Source organism: Tachysurus vachellii, chromosome 4 (assembly GCF_030014155.1).
Source record: "Tachysurus vachellii isolate PV-2020 chromosome 4, HZAU_Pvac_v1, whole genome shotgun sequence".
In the NCBI taxonomy this organism is placed as follows: Eukaryota; Metazoa; Chordata; class Actinopteri; order Siluriformes; family Bagridae; genus Tachysurus; species Tachysurus vachellii.
This window is the reverse complement of record NC_083463.1, coordinates 4,359,019-4,378,205: the sequence shown is the minus strand read 5'-3', so window position 1 is coordinate 4,378,205 and position 19,187 is coordinate 4,359,019. Positions and strand designations below refer to the sequence as shown.

The 19,187-nt window shown below is 32.1% G+C and overlaps 1 protein-coding gene across 1 annotated transcript; it reads left to right on the top strand.

Moving 5' to 3' along the window:
* Positions 1–1,603: 1,603 nt before the first annotated feature.
* On the top strand, positions 1,604–18,525 carry unc50 (unc-50 homolog (C. elegans)). Its single transcript, XM_060867461.1, has 6 exons — positions 1,604–1,761; positions 12,950–13,230; positions 13,480–13,600; positions 14,749–14,888; positions 16,523–16,630; positions 18,079–18,525. Exons 2-6 carry the CDS (start codon positions 12,951–12,953, stop codon positions 18,213–18,215), a joined length of 786 nt encoding a protein of 261 aa, XP_060723444.1. The 5' UTR covers positions 1,604–1,761; position 12,950; the 3' UTR covers positions 18,216–18,525.
* The last annotated feature ends 662 nt before the right edge of the window (positions 18,526–19,187 follow it).

Here is a 19,187-nt window from a genome sequence, read left to right as displayed (position 1 = left end):
CAGACAGACGGACGGATGATAAGTAGAAACATTGACAGCCTTTAGCAGGCATTATTATCCAGAGCAACTTACATTGTTACATCTAAGGACCTTGCTCAAGGGCAAAACAGTGGCAGATGGTGGTCCTGGGTGTTGACCTCACAACCTTTAGATCAGGAACAGGATCAAATGCAGAACATGTCGTTAGCAGAAACACTCATTATGCTGGGGTTAAAACACCACAATAACAATCCTACAAAATTACTATTTCATCAAAGACAAGAAAGACTTTTCCATCATTTAAAACAATTTTACATACCTTGGGCTCACATTGCTGGACCTGTTGGTGGTTCCTCTGCAGATTATATTCTCAGACTGAAACCTAACTACTTTAAAAAATATATTTCCACAGAAATGATTTAATGGTGGTTCGGAAAATTAGGGTTAGGACTGGGCATTTGATGGCCACACACTCCTTCTCTTTAGTGCTGTACTTACGTAAGTTAGTCTCCCTTACCAAGAGCTCCATGACCTGGAACAAAACATCAAAGTCCTCAGTCCAATGTGTCAGTCTGTAGAAACTTATGTGACCGCCTACAGTTCAAAACAACAGGTAGACCTCGAATGTTATCTTTATGTATCTTTGTAATGGATCATTTATAACTTAACCAAACATCATCAAAAGGACTGTGACATCTTGAAATGGTGTAAATGTGACCAGCATATCGTCGCTGTCGGGCGGAATCCTCATATCTCCAAAACCGTTATTTTTCAGGAAATGAAAAAAACGGCGTACCTTATCTGCAGTGCACAGGGTTTAGTCCGCGTTGCAGTGGATTGTCTTGCGCTAAATTCCTGTCCTCAGACGAGCACCAGAACTAGCGGGGGTCAAGATTTTTTTTTATTTGAGCCTAGTGTTTTGAAGACATTTACCTCAGAAGACGTGTTGATTCGTTGCAACTCTTATTAAGGAGAAATATGCCGCAAAGCTCTCCCGCGGAGTGAGGAAGAGGTGGACAGTTGAGTACAGCATGAGATTTGCGCTCAAGCTATTTTCAAGACTTTAGATTGGTTAATAACTTGTAAAAATAACAGACCCACGTGGGGACTGACCAATAGCATCGATATGTGAAAAAATATGAAATTGACCAAATTTGGACATACGAGGTTTCCGCCCGACAGCGACGATATACATCAGATACCCACAATCATATATCAGAGGTGGTGGCAGAGATGGTGGTTCGATCATATCAATTGCATTAGCAACACTGAATAATATAAACAGTAGAAAGTGAACAAATTGCTATATACTGTTATACTGTTTACTCTCAGTGAGCACTTTATTATGTTTACACCTACACACACACACACACACACACACACACACACAAACACAACACACAGCTTTATTACAGCTGTATTATTTATTGTCTATAAACCATGCATAAATTGCATGTTTGTGCACCGTGTATTCATGTGTTTCTCTAAACTAAAATACATACTTACTAATAAAAACTAATAAATCTTTAAAGTTAAACTGAAATTATAACAATCTGAACATAAACTAACGTATAACGACGTGACACGACCACATTTCCCATAAAGCTGCCGTGCGTAATGACGTCACGGCGCCACGACGTAAGACGCACGGGCTACGTGTTCAGGTCGCGACAGGAAGTGTTTCAGCTGAAATTTGTGATGTGTTAATTTTCGTGGTGTTGGCACAAGGAAAGAAAAACCCGAACCGACCGATCGGCTGTGACGATACCGTCGGTGCAGCAGGTGTGTAAACTATCTGCTTTTATATACAGTACAATGTAAAGGTGAAATATGTGATTGTTGAGGTTTAGTGGAGTTTCTTCTTGTGGGTCTGAGATGTAAACACAGGCCTCAGGATTGTGTACAAAACACCAGCAGGATCATCATGTGTCTGCATCATGTGTGTTTAAACTCACCTTTATATTAATGTTATAGACACAATCAGTAACATGTGTGTTTAAACTCACTTTATATTAATGTTATAGACACAATCAGTAACGTGTGTTTAAACTCACCTTTATATTAATGTTATAGACACAATCAGTAACATGTGTGTGTTTAAACTCACCTTTATATTAATGTTATAGACACAATCAGTAACATGTGTGTTTAAACTCACCTTTATATTAATGTTATAGACACAATCAGTAACACATGTGTTTAAACTCACTTTATATTAATGTTATAGACACAATCAGTAACATGTGTGTGTTTAAACTCACTTTATATTAATGTTATAGACACAATCAGTAACGTGTTTAAACTCACTTTATATTAATGTTATAGACACAATCAGTAACGTGTGTGTTTAAACTCACTTTATATTAATGTTATAGACACAATCAGTAACGTGTGTGTTTAAACTCACCTTTATATTAATGTTATAGACACAATCAGTAACGTGTGTTTAAACTCACTTTATATTAATGTTATAGACACAATCAGTAACATGTGTGTGTTTAAACTCACTTTATATTAATGTTATAGACACAATCAGTAACATGTGTGTGTTTAAACTCACTTTATATTAATGTTATAGACACAATCAGTAACGTGTGTGTTTAAACTCACTTTATATTAATGTTATAGACACAATCAGTAACGTGTGTGTTTAAACTCACTTTATATTAATGTTATAGACACAATCAGTAACGTGTGTTTAAACTCACTTTATATTAATGTTATAGACACAATCAGTAACATGTGTGTGTTTAAACTCACTTTATATTAATGTTATAGACACAATCAGTAACGTGTGTGTTTAAACTCACTTTATATTAATGTTATAGACACAATCAGTAACATGTGTGTGTTTAAACTCACTTTATATTAATGTTATAGACACAATCAGTAACGTGTGTGTTTAAACTCACTTTATATTAATGTTATAGACACAATCAGTAACATGTGTGTTTAAACTCACCTTTATATTAATGTTATAGACACAATCAGTAACATGTGTGTTTAAACTCACTTTATATTAATGTTATAGACACAATCAGTAACATGTGTGTTTAAACTCACTTTATATTAATGTTATAGACACAATCAGTAACATGTGTGTGTTTAAACTCACTTTATATTAATGTTATAGACACAATCAGTAACATGTGTGTTTAAACTCACTTTATATTAATGTTATAGACACAATCAGTAACATGTGTGTTTAAACTCACTTTATATTAATGTTATAGACACAATCAGTAACATGTGTGTTTAAACTCACTTTATATTAATGTTATAGACACAATCAGTAACATGTGTGTTTAAACTCACTTTATATTAATGTTATAGACACAATCAGTAACGTGTGTTTAAACTCACTTTATATTAATGTTATAGACACAATCAGTAACGTGTGTGTTTAAACTCACTTTATATTAATGTTATAGACACAATCAGTAACATGTGTGTTTAAACTCACCTTTATATTAATGTTATAGACACAATCAGTAACATGTGTGTGTTTAAACTCACCTTTATATTAATGTTATAGACACAATCAGTAACGTGTGTTTAAACTCACTTTATATTAATGTTATAGACACAATCAGTAACATGTGTTTAAACTCACCTTTATATTAATGTTATAGACACAATCAGTAACGTGTGTGTTTAAACTCACCTTTATATTAATGTTATAGACACAATCAGTAACATGTGTGTTTAAACTCACTTTATATTAATGTTATAGACACAAACAATAACGTGTGTTTAACTCACTTTATATTAATGTTATAGACACAATCAGTAACATGTGTGTGTTTAAACTCACTTTATATTAATGTTATAGACACAATCAGTAACGTGTTTAAACTCACTTTATATTAATGTTATAGACACAATCAGTAACGTGTGTTTAAACTCACTTTATATTAATGTTATAGACACAATCAGTAACGTGTGTGTTTAAACTCACTTTATATTAATGTTATAGACACAATCAGTAACCTGTGTGTTTAAAAACACATTATATTAATGTTATATACACAATCAGTAACGTGTTTAAACTCACATTATATTAATGTTATAGACACAATCAGTAACATGTGTGTTTAAACTCACTTTATATTAATGTTATAGACACAATCAGTAACATGTGTGTGTTTAAACTCACCTTTATATTAATGTTATAGACACAATCAGTAACGTGTGTTTAAACTCACTTTATATTAATGTTATAGACACAATCAGTAACATGTGTGTTTAAACTCACTTTATATTAATGTTATAGACACAATCAGTAACGTGTGTGTGTTTAAACTCACCTTTATATTAATGTTATAGACACAATCAGTAACGTGTGTTTAAACTCACCTTTATATTAATGTTATAGACACAATCAGTAACGTGTGTTTAAACTCACTTTATATTAATGTTATAGACACAATCAGTAACGTGTGTTTAAACTCACTTTATATTAATGTTATAGACACAATCAGTAACATGTGTGTTTAAACTCACCTTTATATTAATGTTATAGACACAATCAGTAACGTGTGTTTAAACTCACCTTTATATTAATGTTATAGACACAATCAGTAACGTGTGTTTAAACTCACCTTTATATTAATGTTATAGACACAATCAGTAACGTGTGTGTTTAAACTCACTTTATATTAATGTTATAGACACAATCAGTAACGTGTGTTTAAACTCACTTTATATTAATGTTATAGACACAATCAGTAACATGTGTGTTTAAACTCACCTTTATATTAATGTTAGACACAATCAGTAACGTGTGTGTTTAAACTCACCTTTATATTAATGTTATAGACACAATCAGTAACGTGTGTTTAAACTCACTTTATATTAATGTTATAGACACAATCAGTAACATGTGTGTTTAAACTCACCTTTATATTAATGTTATAGACACAATCAGTAACATGTGTGTTTAAACTCACCTTTATATTAATGTTATAGACACAATCAGTAACATGTGTGTTTAAACTCACTTTATATTAATGTTATAGACACAATCAGTAACTTGTGTGTTTAAACTCACTTTATATTAATGTTATAGACACAATCAGTAACGTGTGTTTAAACTCACTTTATATTAATGTTATAGACACAATCAGTAACGTGTGTTTAAACTCACTTTATATTAATGTTATAGACACAATCAGTAACGTGTGTTTAAACTCACCTTATATTAATGTTATAGACACAGTCAGTAACGTGTGTTTAAACTCACTTTATATTAATGTTATAGACACAATCAGTAACGTGTGTGTTTAAACTCACTTTATATTAATGTTATAGACACAATCAGTAACGTGTGTGTTTAAACTCACCTTTATATTAATGTTATAGACACAATCAGTAACATGTGTGTTTAAACTCACCTTTATATTAATGTTATAGACACAATCAGTAACATGTGTGTTTAAACTCACCTTTATATTAATGTTATAGACACAATCAGTAACGTGTGTGTTTAAACTCACTTTATATTAATGTTATAGACACAATCAGTAACATGTGTGTTTAAACTCACTTTATATTAATGTTATAGACACAATCAGTAACATGTGTGTTTAAACTCACTTTATATTAATGTTATAGACACAATCAGTAACGTGTGTTTAAACTCACCTTTATATTAATGTTATAGACACAATCAGTAACGTGTGTTTAAACTCACCTTTATATTAATGTTATAGACACAATCAGTAACGTGTGTTTAAACTCACTTTATATTAATGTTATAGACACAATCAGTAACGTGTGTGTTTAAACTCACCTTTATATTAATGTTATAGACACAATCAGTAACGTGTGTTTAAGCTCACCTTTATATTAATGTTATAGACACAGTCAGTAACGTGTTTAAACTCACCTTTATATTAATGTTATAGACACAATCAGTAACATGTGTGTTTAAACTCACCTTTATATTAATGTTATAGACACAATCAGTAACGTGTGTTTAAACTCACCTTTATATTAATGTTATAGACACAATCAGTAACATGTGTGTTTAAACTCACTTTATATTAATGTTATAGACACAATCAGTAACGTGTTTAAACTCACTTTATATTAATGTTATAGACACAATCAGTAACGTGTGTTTAAACTCACTTTATATTAATGTTATAGACACAATCAGTAACGTGTGTTTAAACTCACTTTATATTAATGTTATAGACACAATCAGTAACTTGTGTGTTTAAACTCACTTTATATTAATGTTATAGACACAATCAGTAACGTGTGTTTAAACTCACCTTTATATTAATGTTATAGACACAATCAGTAACGTGTGTTTAAACTCACCTTTATATTAATGTTATAGACACAATCAGTAACGTGTGTTTAAACTCACCTTTATATTAATGTTATAGACACAATCAGTAACGTTTGTGTTTAAACTCACTTTATATTAATGTTATAGACACAATCAGTAACGTGTGTTTAAACTCACCTTTATATTAATGTTATAGACACAATCAGTAACATGTGTGTTTAAACTCACTTTATATTAATGTTATAGACACAATCAGTAACGTGTGTGTTTAAACTCACTTTATATTAATGTTATAGACACAATCAGTAACATGTGTGTTTAAACTCACTTTATATTAATGTTATAGACACAATCAGTAACACGTGTGTTTAAACCCACTTTATATTAATGTTAGACACAATCAGTAACGTGTTTAAACTCACTTTATAATAATGTTATAGACACAATCAGTAACGTGTGTTTAAACTCACCTTTATATTAATGTTATAGACACAATCAGTAACATGTGTTTAAACTCACTTTATATTAATGTTATAGACACAATCAGTAACGTGTTTAAACTCACTTTATATTAATGTTATAGACACAATCAATAACACGTGTGTTTAAACTCACCTTTATATTAATGTTATAGACACAATCAGTAACATGTGTGTTTAAACTCACCTTTATATTAATGTTATAGACACAATCAGTAACGTGTGTTTAAACTCACCTTTATATTAATGTTATAGACACAATCAGTAACGTGTGTTTAAACTCACTTTATATTAATGTTATAGACACAATCAGTAACATGTGTGTTTAAACTCACTTTATATTAATGTTATAGACACAATCAGTAACACGTGTTTAAACTCACCTTTATATTAATGTTATAGACACAATCAGTAACACATGTGTTTAAACTCACCTTTATATTAATGTTATAGACACAATCAGTAACATGTGTGTTTAAACTCACCTTTATATTAATGTTATAGACACAATCAGTAACGTGTGTGTGTTTAAACTCACCTTTATATTAATGTTATAGACACAATCAGTAACGTGTGTGTTTAAACTCACTTTATATTAATGTTATAGACACAATCAGTAACGTGTGTGTTTAAACTCACCTTTATATTAATGTTATAGACACAATCAGTAACGTGTGTGTTTAAACTCACTTTATATTAATGTTATAGACACAATCAGTAACGTGTGTGTTTAAACTCACCTTTATATTAATGTTATAGACACAATCAGTAACGTGTTTAAACTCACTTTATATTAATGTTATAGACACAATCAGTAACATGTGTGTTTAAACTCACTTTATATTAATGTTATAGACACAATCAGTAACGTGTGTTTAAACTCACTTTATATTAATGTTATAGACACAATCAGTAACGTGTGTTTAAACTCACTTTATATTAATGTTATAGACACAATCAGTAACGTGTGTTTAAACTCACTTTATATTAATGTTATAGACACAATCAGTAACGTGTGTTTAAACTCACCTTTATATTAATGTTATAGACACAATCAGTAACGTGTTTAAACTCACTTTATATTAATGTTATAGACACAATCAGTAACGTGTGTTTAAACTCACTTTATATTAATGTTATAGACACAATCAGTAACGTGTGTTTAAACTCACCTTTATATTAATGTTATAGACACAATCAGTAACGTGTGTTTAAACTCACCTTTATATTAATGTTATAGACACAATCAGTAACGTGTGTTTAAACTCACCTTTATATTAATGTTATAGACACAATCAGTAACGTGTGTTTAAACTCACTTTATATTAATGTTATAGACACAATCAGTAACGTGTGTTTAAACTCACCTTTATATTAATGTTATAGACACAATCAGTAACGTGTGTTTAAACTCACTTTATATTAATGTTATAGACACAATCAGTAACATGTGTGTTTAAACTCACTTTATATTAATGTTATAGACACAATCAGTAACGTGTGTGTTTAAACTCACTTTATATTAATGTTATAGACACAATCAGTAACGTGTGTTTAAACTCACTTTATATTAATGTTATAGACACAATCAGTAACGTGTGTTTAAACTCACTTTATATTAATGTTATAGACACAATCAGTAACGTGTGTGTTTAAACTCACCTTTATATTAATGTTATAGACACAATCAGTAACGTGTGTTTAAACTCACCTTTATATTAATGTTATAGACACAATCAGTAACATGTGTGTTTAAACTCACCTTTATATTAATGTTATAGACACAATCAGTAACATGTGTGTTTAAACTCACCTTTATATTAATGTTATAGACACAATCAGTAACGTGTGTTTAAACTCACTTTATATTAATGTTATAGACACAATCAGTAACGTGTGTTTAAACTCACTTTATATTAATGTTATAGACACAATCAGTAACGTGTGTTTAAACTCACCTTTATATTAATGTTATAGACACAATCAGTAACACGTGTGTTTAAACTCACCTTTATATTAATGTTATAGACACAATCAGTAACGTGTGTGTTTAAACTCACTTTATATTAATGTTATAGACACAATCAGTAACGTGTGTTTAAACTCACTTTATATTAATGTTATAGACACAATCAGTAACGTGTTTAAACTCACTTTATATTAATGTTATAGACACAATCAGTAACGTGTGTTTAAACTCCCCTTTATATTAATGTTATAGACACAATCAGTAACGTGTGTTTAAACTCACCTTATATTAATGTTATAGACACAGTCAGTAACGTGTGTTTAAACTCACTTTATATTAATGTTATAGACACAATCAGTAACATGTGTTTAAACTCACCTTTATATTAATGTTATAGACACAATCAGTAACGTGTGTGTTTAAACTCACTTTATATTAATGTTATAGACACAATCAGTAACATGTGTGTTTAAACTCACTTTATATTAATGTTATAGACACAATCAGTAACATGTGTGTTTAAACTCACCTTTATATTAATGTTATAGACACAATCAGTAACGTGTGTTTAAACTCACTTTATATTAATGTTATAGACACAATCAGTAACATGTGTGTTTAAACTCACCTTTATATTAATGTTATAGACACAATCAGTAACGTGTGTTTAAACTCACTTTATATTAATGTTATAGACACAATCAGTAACGTGTGTTTAAACTCACTTTATATTAATGTTATAGACACAATCAGTAACGTGTGTTTAAACTCACCTTTATATTAATGTTATAGACACAATCAGTAACGTGTGTTTAAACTCACCTTTATATTAATGTTATAGACACAATCAGTAACATGTGTTTAAACTCACCTTTATATTAATGTTATAGACACAATCAGTAACATGTGTGTTTAAACTCACCTTTATATTAATGTTATAGACACAATCAGTAACATGTGTGTTTAAACTCACCTTTATATTAATGTTATAGACACAATCAGTAACGTGTGTTTAAACTCACCTTTATATTAATGTTATAGACACAATCAGTAACGTGTGTTTAAACTCACCTTTATATTAATGTTATAGACACAATCAGTAACGTGTGTTTAAACTCACTTTATATTAATGTTATAGACACAATCAGTAACATGTGTGTTTAAACTCACCTTTATATTAATGTTATAGACACAATCAGTAACGTGTGTGTTTAAACTCACCTTTATATTAATGTTATAGACACAATCAGTAACATGTGTGTTTAAACTCACCTTTATATTAATGTTATAGACACAATCAGTAACGTGTGTTTAAACTCACTTTATATTAATGTTATAGACACAATCAGTAACGTGTGTTTAAACTCACCTTTATATTAATGTTATAGACACAATCAGTAACATGTGTGTTTAAACTCACTTTATATTAATGTTATAGACACAATCAGTAACGTGTGTGTTTAAACTCACTTTATATTAATGTTATAGACACAATCAGTAACATGTGTGTTTAAACTCACCTTTATATTAATGTTATAGACACAATCAGTAACATGTGTGTGTTTAAACTCACCTTTATATTAATGTTATAGACACAATCAGTAACATGTGTGTTTAAACTCACCTTTATATTAATGTTATAGACACAATCAGTAACATGTGTGTTTAAACTCACTTTATATTAATGTTATAGAGACAATCAGTAACGTGTGTTTAAACTCACTTTATATTAATGTTATAGACACAATCAGTAACATGTGTGTTTAAACTCACCTTTATATTAATGTTATAGACACAATCAGTAACATGTGTGTTTAAACTCACTTTATATTAATGTTATAGACACAATCAGTAACATGTGTGTGTTTAAACTCACCTTTATATTAATGTTATAGACACAATCAGTAACATGTGTTTAAACTCACCTTTATATTAATGTTATAGACACAATCAGTAACATGTGTGTGTTTAAACTCACTTTATATTAATGTTATAGACACAATCAGTAACGTGTGTGTTTAAACTCACCTTTATATTAATGTTATAGACACAATCAGTAACATGTGTGTTTAAACTCACCTTTATATTAATGTTATAGACACAATCAGTAACATGTGTGTTTAAACTCACTTTATATTAATGTTATAGACACAATCAGTAACATGTGTGTGTTTAAACTCACTTTATATTAATGTTATAGACACAATCAGTAACATGTGTGTTTAAACTCACCTTATATTAATGTTATAGACACAATCAGTAACGTGTGTTTAAACTCACCTTTATATTAATGTTATAGACACAGTCAGTAACGTGTGTTTAAACTCACTTTATATTAATGTTATAGACACAATCAGTAACACGTGTTTAAACTCACCTTTATATTAATGTTATAGACACAATCAGTAACGTGTGTTTAAACTCACCTTTATATTAATGTTATAGACACAATCAGTAACACGTGTTTAAACTCACCTTTATATTAATGTTATAGACACAATCAGTAACGTGTGTTTAAACTCACCTTTATATTAATGTTATAGACACAGTCACATGTGTTTAAACTCACCTTTATATTAATGTTATAGACACAATCAGTAACGTGTGTTTAAACTCACCTTTATATTAATGTTATAGACACAATCAGTAACGTGTGTGTTTAAACTCACCTTTATATTAATGTTATAGACACAGTCAGTCACATGTGTTTAAACTCACCTTTATATTAATGTTATAGACACAGTCACATGTGTTTAAACTCACCTTTATATTAATGTTATAGACACAGTCACATGTGTTTAAACTCACCTTTATATTAATGTTGTAGACACAATCAGTAACGTGTGTTTAAACTCACCTTTTATATTAATGTTATAAAGGACAATCTGTACTCTCATTTATACACACAGTCATTTCCTCATTGTTGATGTGTTCAGTAAAGGTATAAAACTACCTGTAACTCAGGCTGGAAACAGTGTCACTAATTCAGTTTACTTTGTAGGTGTGAATGCAGCAGCTCTCATGATCAATGATCTGGACAATAATCAGATGAACCAAAGTGTTTGCTGTTAAACTTTTATAACTGTCCTATAGTGCAGACTGGTGTGTTTATTATTATACTGGTGTATAGTATTTTTAATGTTATTAAAAATACTAAGTTCTAGTATTCACACCTGTTATAGACACCTCTGTTAATATTAATAATAAAAATATATTATATATAATATAATATATAATGTATAATAATACGATATATAATTATATTAATATAATATATAATAATATCTAATAATAATAAGAAGAAGAATTAATAATATTAATTCAATAATAATATTTAATATTATATTATATTAATATAATATATAATACTATTATATATAATAATAATAATTTAGCACTTCAGAGGTTTGCGTTAAAATGTATTAAACAATAATAATTTGTGATTTGGGGAAAATATAAAGAATAAAATTAATAGAATTTAATCATTTATACCAGATCACGGTTCGGGTCTTGATTCTGAGATTTGATTTTATAACATCAAAAGAATAATAACTATCAGTATTTCTAAAAAATAATAATAATTCTATGTAATAACTCTAAATAAAAGTGCAGACACTAAGAATATACGTAGTATCAAATAAAATAAATTGTAATTTTGATATTAAACATAAAAAGTAAAAATGCAGTGAGATTATCAGCATTATATGTATATGTTACACACACTATTGCTGCTGTATATTGTACAAAAGTTCTAAAGTAAACTCTCGTACCGGACGCACAACAGTTATTTGCACTACCATGCACTTCTCACGCTGTATGTACATTACTAAACTGTCATATATTCTGTATTCATATTTAATACTCGTACTGTCTATATTGTCTCACATCATCTGTTTTGTCTTGTTTTGTCTGTTTTTGTCTTGTATAGTCCAAACTAAATGTATAGTGTTATTTTAAGAGTCACAAACAGCTGGAACCAAATTCCTTCTGTGTGTCAATAATCCTGATTCTAATTCCGATTCTGAGATCAGAAATAATAATTAGGAACTTAAGTCATAAGCAAATGAACTGTACAATAAAAGCAATCTTGGCTATGTAATAAGCAAATTAAGTAATAAACTTTAGTTGGCTGTAAACAGAGGGAATGTACTTGCTACAATGTGCTTGCATGAAAATATATCACTCTTCTGGTTGTAATTTTGTGTGTGTGTGTGTGTGTGTCAGTATGTTGCCCACCACAGTGTTCTCCCCTCAGAAACAGGCCAACAGCAGCCTGAACACCCGCGATGCCGCTCGACACACTGCCGGTGCTAAGCGCTACAAGTACCTGCGGCGCCTTGTTCACTTTAAACAGATGGACTTTGATTTTGCCATGTGGCAGATGCTCTACCTGTTCACCTCGCCGCAGAGAGTGTACCGAAACTTCCACTACCGCAAACAGAACAAAGACCAGTGGGCCCGTGATGACCCTGCCTTTCTCGTGCTGCTCAGCATCTGGCTGTGCGGTCAGTACACACACACACACACACACACACACACACTGATCATAATTTGAAAATTCCAACCCAATAATTCCACTGTAAATTTTATTTCAGTGGAAGAAATAATATGTGGGAATCAAATTAGAGTAGTCTTATTTTCAGTCTTATTAACATCTCCAAAATTATTGGATTGAAAATGGCTGTGTGTGTGTGTGTGTGTGTGAGAGAGAGAGAAACTTAAATTTATTATTCAATGTGTATTTTTCCTATCAGTGTCCACTGTAGGCTTCGGTCTGGTGTTAGACATGGGCTTTGTGGAGACGCTGAAGCTCTTACTGTGGGTCGTGTTCATCGACTGCATCGGCGTCGGCCTGCTCATCTCCACGCTCATGTGGTGAGTCGGAGCACACTGAATACCAGGGGGGCGTCAGGCACAGGCAGGGAGTCTGGGTTTATATTTATGTTATTTATGATGTTTCTTACAGTGTTGCAAATCTTTTACTTTCCCTTTTAAATTACTCTGTTTGACTGTTCACTTCAATTGAATTGTTATAATGGATGGATTGATGGATGTACACATGATTACTAAACCTGTTTCCATACACTACAACTGATTTTAAGCTGATACAGGCATGTCTTATAGGCAGCTTATATATATATGTGTGTGTGTGTGTGTGTGTGTGTGTGTGTGTGTGTGTGTGTGTGTGTGTGTATTTCAGCATTTATTTCTAAAAAGTAGGTGTGAAAGCTTGAAATTTGTAAAAAGCCTCTAAAAACAGTCCAAACAATCTCACAATGAGAAATATTAAAATAATTTGTACACATTCCAGATATTTCATTTTTTATTTTTATTTATTTATTTATTCATTCATTTATTGAATTTTGTATAATACATATCTCCGCCTCCGTTACATGAGCGTGAAAATTTACGCACATTTCTTTTAGACAGACTGTGTAGCACTAAACAATACGAAACAGGGAGCTTGTAAATTAAAGTTGTGATTTTTTTAGTGAGTATTTCTTAAAACTTCAGCATCCATATTGCTTTTTTTTTTTTTAAAGATTAACAATATTACTGCAACATAAAATAAAAAATCTGTAGACAGCAGAGAAAACACACATCGTGCTCCACTGACATCCAACCAGTCCAGAAAAGTGTGCGTCTCTACTCACCTGTCAATCACGTCGTCTGTCAGTTTAGAAAGCTTCACCCTTTTACACCAGCTGTTTTAAAAAATAATAACTTCTGTTAACTTTAGCTAAAATCACTGACTGTCACTTTAATACACTAGATTTAATAAGATATAATACTAAAGTTTAGCTGACTTTACAGAAATCCTGGTCAAGCTCAGCATTTGAGAAAGTTAGATATTGTGATTATACAATAAAACATGTAGCACTAAAAAAAAATTTAAGGTACATTATTTATTTATTTATCTGGATGTAGTAACTGAATATGAACATAATGTCATATATATAGTCGTGTACATGTAATGCAGATTGTGCACACTATCGTGTTTATAACTGTGTGTTTGTGTGTAGGATTGTCAGTAATAAATACCTGATGAAGCATCCCGTTAGAGATTACGATGTGGAATGGGGCTACGCCTTCGACGTGCATCTGAACGCTTTCTACCCTCTGCTAGTCATCTTACACTTCCTCCAGCTGTTCTTCATCAACCGTGAGTCTTCATTCATTCATTACACACTTCTTTTGGTAATACAGCCGATTTTGTGAGCGCACTGCATTACATTACTTACGAATTATTTCACGTTGCATTACTGGGCTGTGGTTAGAATTATATGGTCAGGACATTATGGGTTATTTTGCCAAGGAATCAAAATCGGCTGTACTTTCAGAGTGGGCGGGGCATACTCTTTGTCACAGGGATGTTAGCCAATCACAGGCATCTATAAGATCAGCACTTTTCTCCGGCATCCTGTGATATACATGAAGTTTGCTGGTTTCAGGGATCACAGACGAGGTATGTATTAGCCTTCGTGCTCCCACCTGGTAGCTGGATAGTGGGACCTGGTTGTATCGACCATATCAGAGAGAAAATGCTGCTCTAATAGGACGTGCTGTGTGTAAAAATATGTCTGATCCAAATTTCCCCTCAAGTACATCTGTCTGTCTTGTCTATCAATCAAACTAGACCCCTAGAGTGAAATGTGGGACTATTTTAGAAGAAAAAGAAACTTTATAAACATGTGGATTTTAATTTCAGGGACTGATTTTGTGTATTGGAAATGTGTTTTTTTTTTTGTGTGTTTTTGGGGGGTGGTGGTGTTCAGTTATATTTACTTCATCTTCTACCGCTTATCCGAACTTCTCGGGTCACGGGGAGCCTGTGCCTATCTCAGGCGACATCGGGCATCAAGGCAGGATACACCCTGGACGGAATGCCAACCCATCACAGGGCACACACACACTCTCATTCACTCACGCAATCACACATTACGGACAATTTTCCAGAGATGCCAATCAACCTACCATGCATGTCTTTGGACCGGGGGAGGAAACCGGAGTACCCGGAGGAAACCCCCGAGGCACGGGGAGAACATGCAAACTCCACACACACAAGGTGGAGGCGGGAATCGGACCCCCAACCCTGGAGGTGTGAGGCGAACGTGCTAACCACTAAGCCACCGTGCCCCCCAGTTATATTTATATATTATGAAATGAATGTTTCATGGACAATAATACTGTACATTTAACATGATCATTAGCGTATACAATACATTTTCCTCATTCAAGAGATTTTACACTGGAGGTTGTGATTACTTTAGTGTTGGGTCTATAAAGAACTCAGAAATGACTCTGAGCTGTTAGTTCCTCAGAAGCTCTTGTTTGTTTAACTCTTGTAGAAAGGACATTATTTACATTTACATTATTTCCTGTCCAGTGTCACCCAAATGAGGACCAAATGTGTTTTTTCTCAACACTGTCACCTCAGACTTGATCATTAGGGATAAATGTTAGAGATAAATACTAACTTAATTTAAAAATTTAAGCTTTAAAAACTTTAGAGTTAAAAGCTCTAAACAAATAAATTGAACTGAATTACTTCAGCAGTCACAGGAAGTTCAGTGTGTACACTAATAACAGCTGACGTGTGAAAACCTTGTTGTGAACGTTGTGGATTTACCCTTACCCCGGAGAGGGCAGTAGAGGGTGCTGTTTTATAACAATTTTTTGTACATGTACAGCAGCGATGCCTTTCTTTCGTTCTTTCGTTCTTTCTTTCTGACAGTAAGAAGCAGACAGTATATTGGGATGTTCAGATATACATAAATGAGTGTGTTTGTGTTACAGACATTGTGGTGATCAACTCCGACTGGTTTGTTGGATATTTCGTGGGCAACACCTTGTGGCTGATCGCCATCGGATACTACGTATACATCACATTCCTCGGCTATAGCGGTAAGCGACCGTGAGCCTCCATTTTGCGCTCCAGATGCGTCTGTGTTTCTCACCCATGTGTGTCTATGTGACGAATGTTATGAAACTAAATACCGTTCAAATGTGATAGTAGCAAAATATACAAGGAATAAAACGTGAGGAAGAGGACTGGCTGTTGACAAGTAAAAGTTTTCTTAGAATTTTAGCATCGTATCATTATGCTGTAGTGATTTGTTACACTTAAACAACTTTTATTTTTAATAAAGGTCTATTTAAAATTGTTCCACCTTTTACACAATATCAAACATTTAATAACACACAATTCTAAATGTTAACATTATATATGTAGAAAAGAAATATATAATCACTACCCACAGGTAATAAAGTGCCAGATATACCAGAATTTAAAGATATAAATAAATAAACCATCAATGTAAAGCATTTAAACCACATACTGATCAGTTATAAGGTTATTGGAGATAAGGCCGCCCACTGGGGGAAAGTGACAAAGTGACGTGACATACAGCTAAGTACGGTGACCCATACTCAGAATTCGTTCTCTGCATTTAACCCATCCAAAGTGCACACACACACAGCAGTGAACACACACACACCGTGAACACACACCTGGAGCAGTGGGCAGCCATTTATGCTGCGGCACCCAGGGAGCAGTTGGGGGGGTTCGGTGCCTTGCTCAAGGGCACCTCAGTCGTGGCCGGGGAAACTCGAATCCACAACCTTAAGGTTAGGAGTCAAACTCTCTAATCATAATGATTAATTCTCCAATGATCAGGGAGTGTGTACGTTTCCATGTACGCAAGAAAGTTGCCACCGATTTTCTAAACGTTTTTGGACCTTTCATAAAAACTGAATATCAGATTTTTCCCCAGTTTGCTAAAGGGAAAAATGTCTTTAATCCACAATCAATGAGAAGGTGGAGCAGATGACTTCCAACACAATAAAACATCAACAATTCTTTATAACACTTTTATCACAGTTCAGTTCTCACAACATTTTCTTTTACTTTGTTAAATAAACTGTTTTTTTGTCTCTCTAGGATTTCATTTGAGGCATTTTGTGCTTGATTTTCGCAGCATTTCTACACAACACAGCATTCTTCTTTTAAACTCCTACCACTGTAGACACATGTGTAATGATCCTTTGATAGCTGTAGTGATGTTTGAAGCCTGTTTACGCCCCGAATTCATGTTTTATTATGATGTCACACAACACAATTTGGCTCTAATCAACAATAATCATAAACAACTTGAAAACACATCCAAATATTTCTTGCTTGTACGTTTGCTTGATCCAGCATTTACCACCATGACCACGAAATCCTGGATGGACAGTTTTTTTATGACAGTAATATTAGCTTTCCACTAAGATTTTAAATACTACTGTATATAATTTTGAGACATTGGTGTGATACACATGCTATGAACTTCAACCTCTTGTGTGTTTTTCAGCTCTCCCGTTTCTGAAGAACACGGTGGTTCTTCTCTACCCGTTCGCTCTGCTCGGACTCCTCTACGTTCTCTCCGTCACACTGGGCTGGAACTTCACTAAAGGCCTCTGCTGGTTCTATAAGTACAGAGTGCAGTAAGGACACACTCGCGCTTAACAGCACTTTCAGTGTATATTCTTCTACACTCAGAGACTCACACATTCTCACCGTCACTTCCTGGACTTTTGTATACTTTGTAAATAAACTGTTTGTAGGTAAAGACAAGAGAAAGAATGTGGGAAATGTTTATAATGTGTTTTTTATTTTAAGCTTGATTTATTTAACTGATCTGATTTGGTGAAAATCTGAGGTTTGAATGTAGACCTGAATGTGTTTATGATGGAGCGTGTTCGAGGATATTTCATGCTTCTTGGTCAGAACAAGTCTAATAAACAGGTTTTTACACTTCTGAGTCGTTATTTATTATAATATGTATTTTTGTATCACTTCTGATCAATAATCTGATGTCTATCACTTAAAACAATCAACTCAATATGATATGAATCTTTTGGTTATATGGTGTTTCCCTAAACACTCCTCGCAGAATTGGTTAAAAGAATAATATTTTAGGTAAAATCTTAAATTAATATTAAAGATTAGTAATTTTATTATAAATATTTTATATAAATTCTGTCTTAAATGTTTGTTTTATGCTTTCTGCATTTGTCTGTCAATAAAAAGAGAAAATATTAATTGCTCTTAAAAAGAAAAGGTCACAGACAGACAGACAGATAAATAATATAAGTTCTAAAACTCTTGAAAAATTAAACTTAAAATTCATAATGATATATTTTTCTTGTTTTTATTCTTGCCACAGATTTATTTTAGTAAAGCATAAGTTCACTTTCATACAGGCTTGAAACAACATGCAAAAAAAGCACCTTATCTTATCATCCAATAGTTCTCCTTCGTCTCCCTTATTCATAACATTACACCTTCACTTTGCATGTATTATAGGCAGCTTTCATGACTTGTGAGAGTAATTAAAAAGTTAGTGATAATAATTGCATGTAAATTGGTCTTCACATTAAACATAACTAAAACACTAATATTTAATATTATTTAATGATT

What these genes read in the sequence shown, in the direction of transcription:
- unc50 (XM_060867461.1), top strand. Translation starts at nt 12,951, where the DNA reads ATGTTGCCCACCACAGTGTTCTCCCCTCAGAAACAGGCCAACAGCAGC. An exon ending in CCAGCTGTTCTTCATCAACC is followed by an intron (nt 14,889 to 16,522) that starts GTGAGTCTTCAT and finishes TTTGTGTTACAG; the next exon opens with ACATTGTGGTGATCAACTCC. An exon ending in CACATTCCTCGGCTATAGCG is followed by an intron (nt 16,631 to 18,078) that starts GTAAGCGACCGT and finishes TGTGTTTTTCAG; the next exon opens with CTCTCCCGTTTCTGAAGAAC.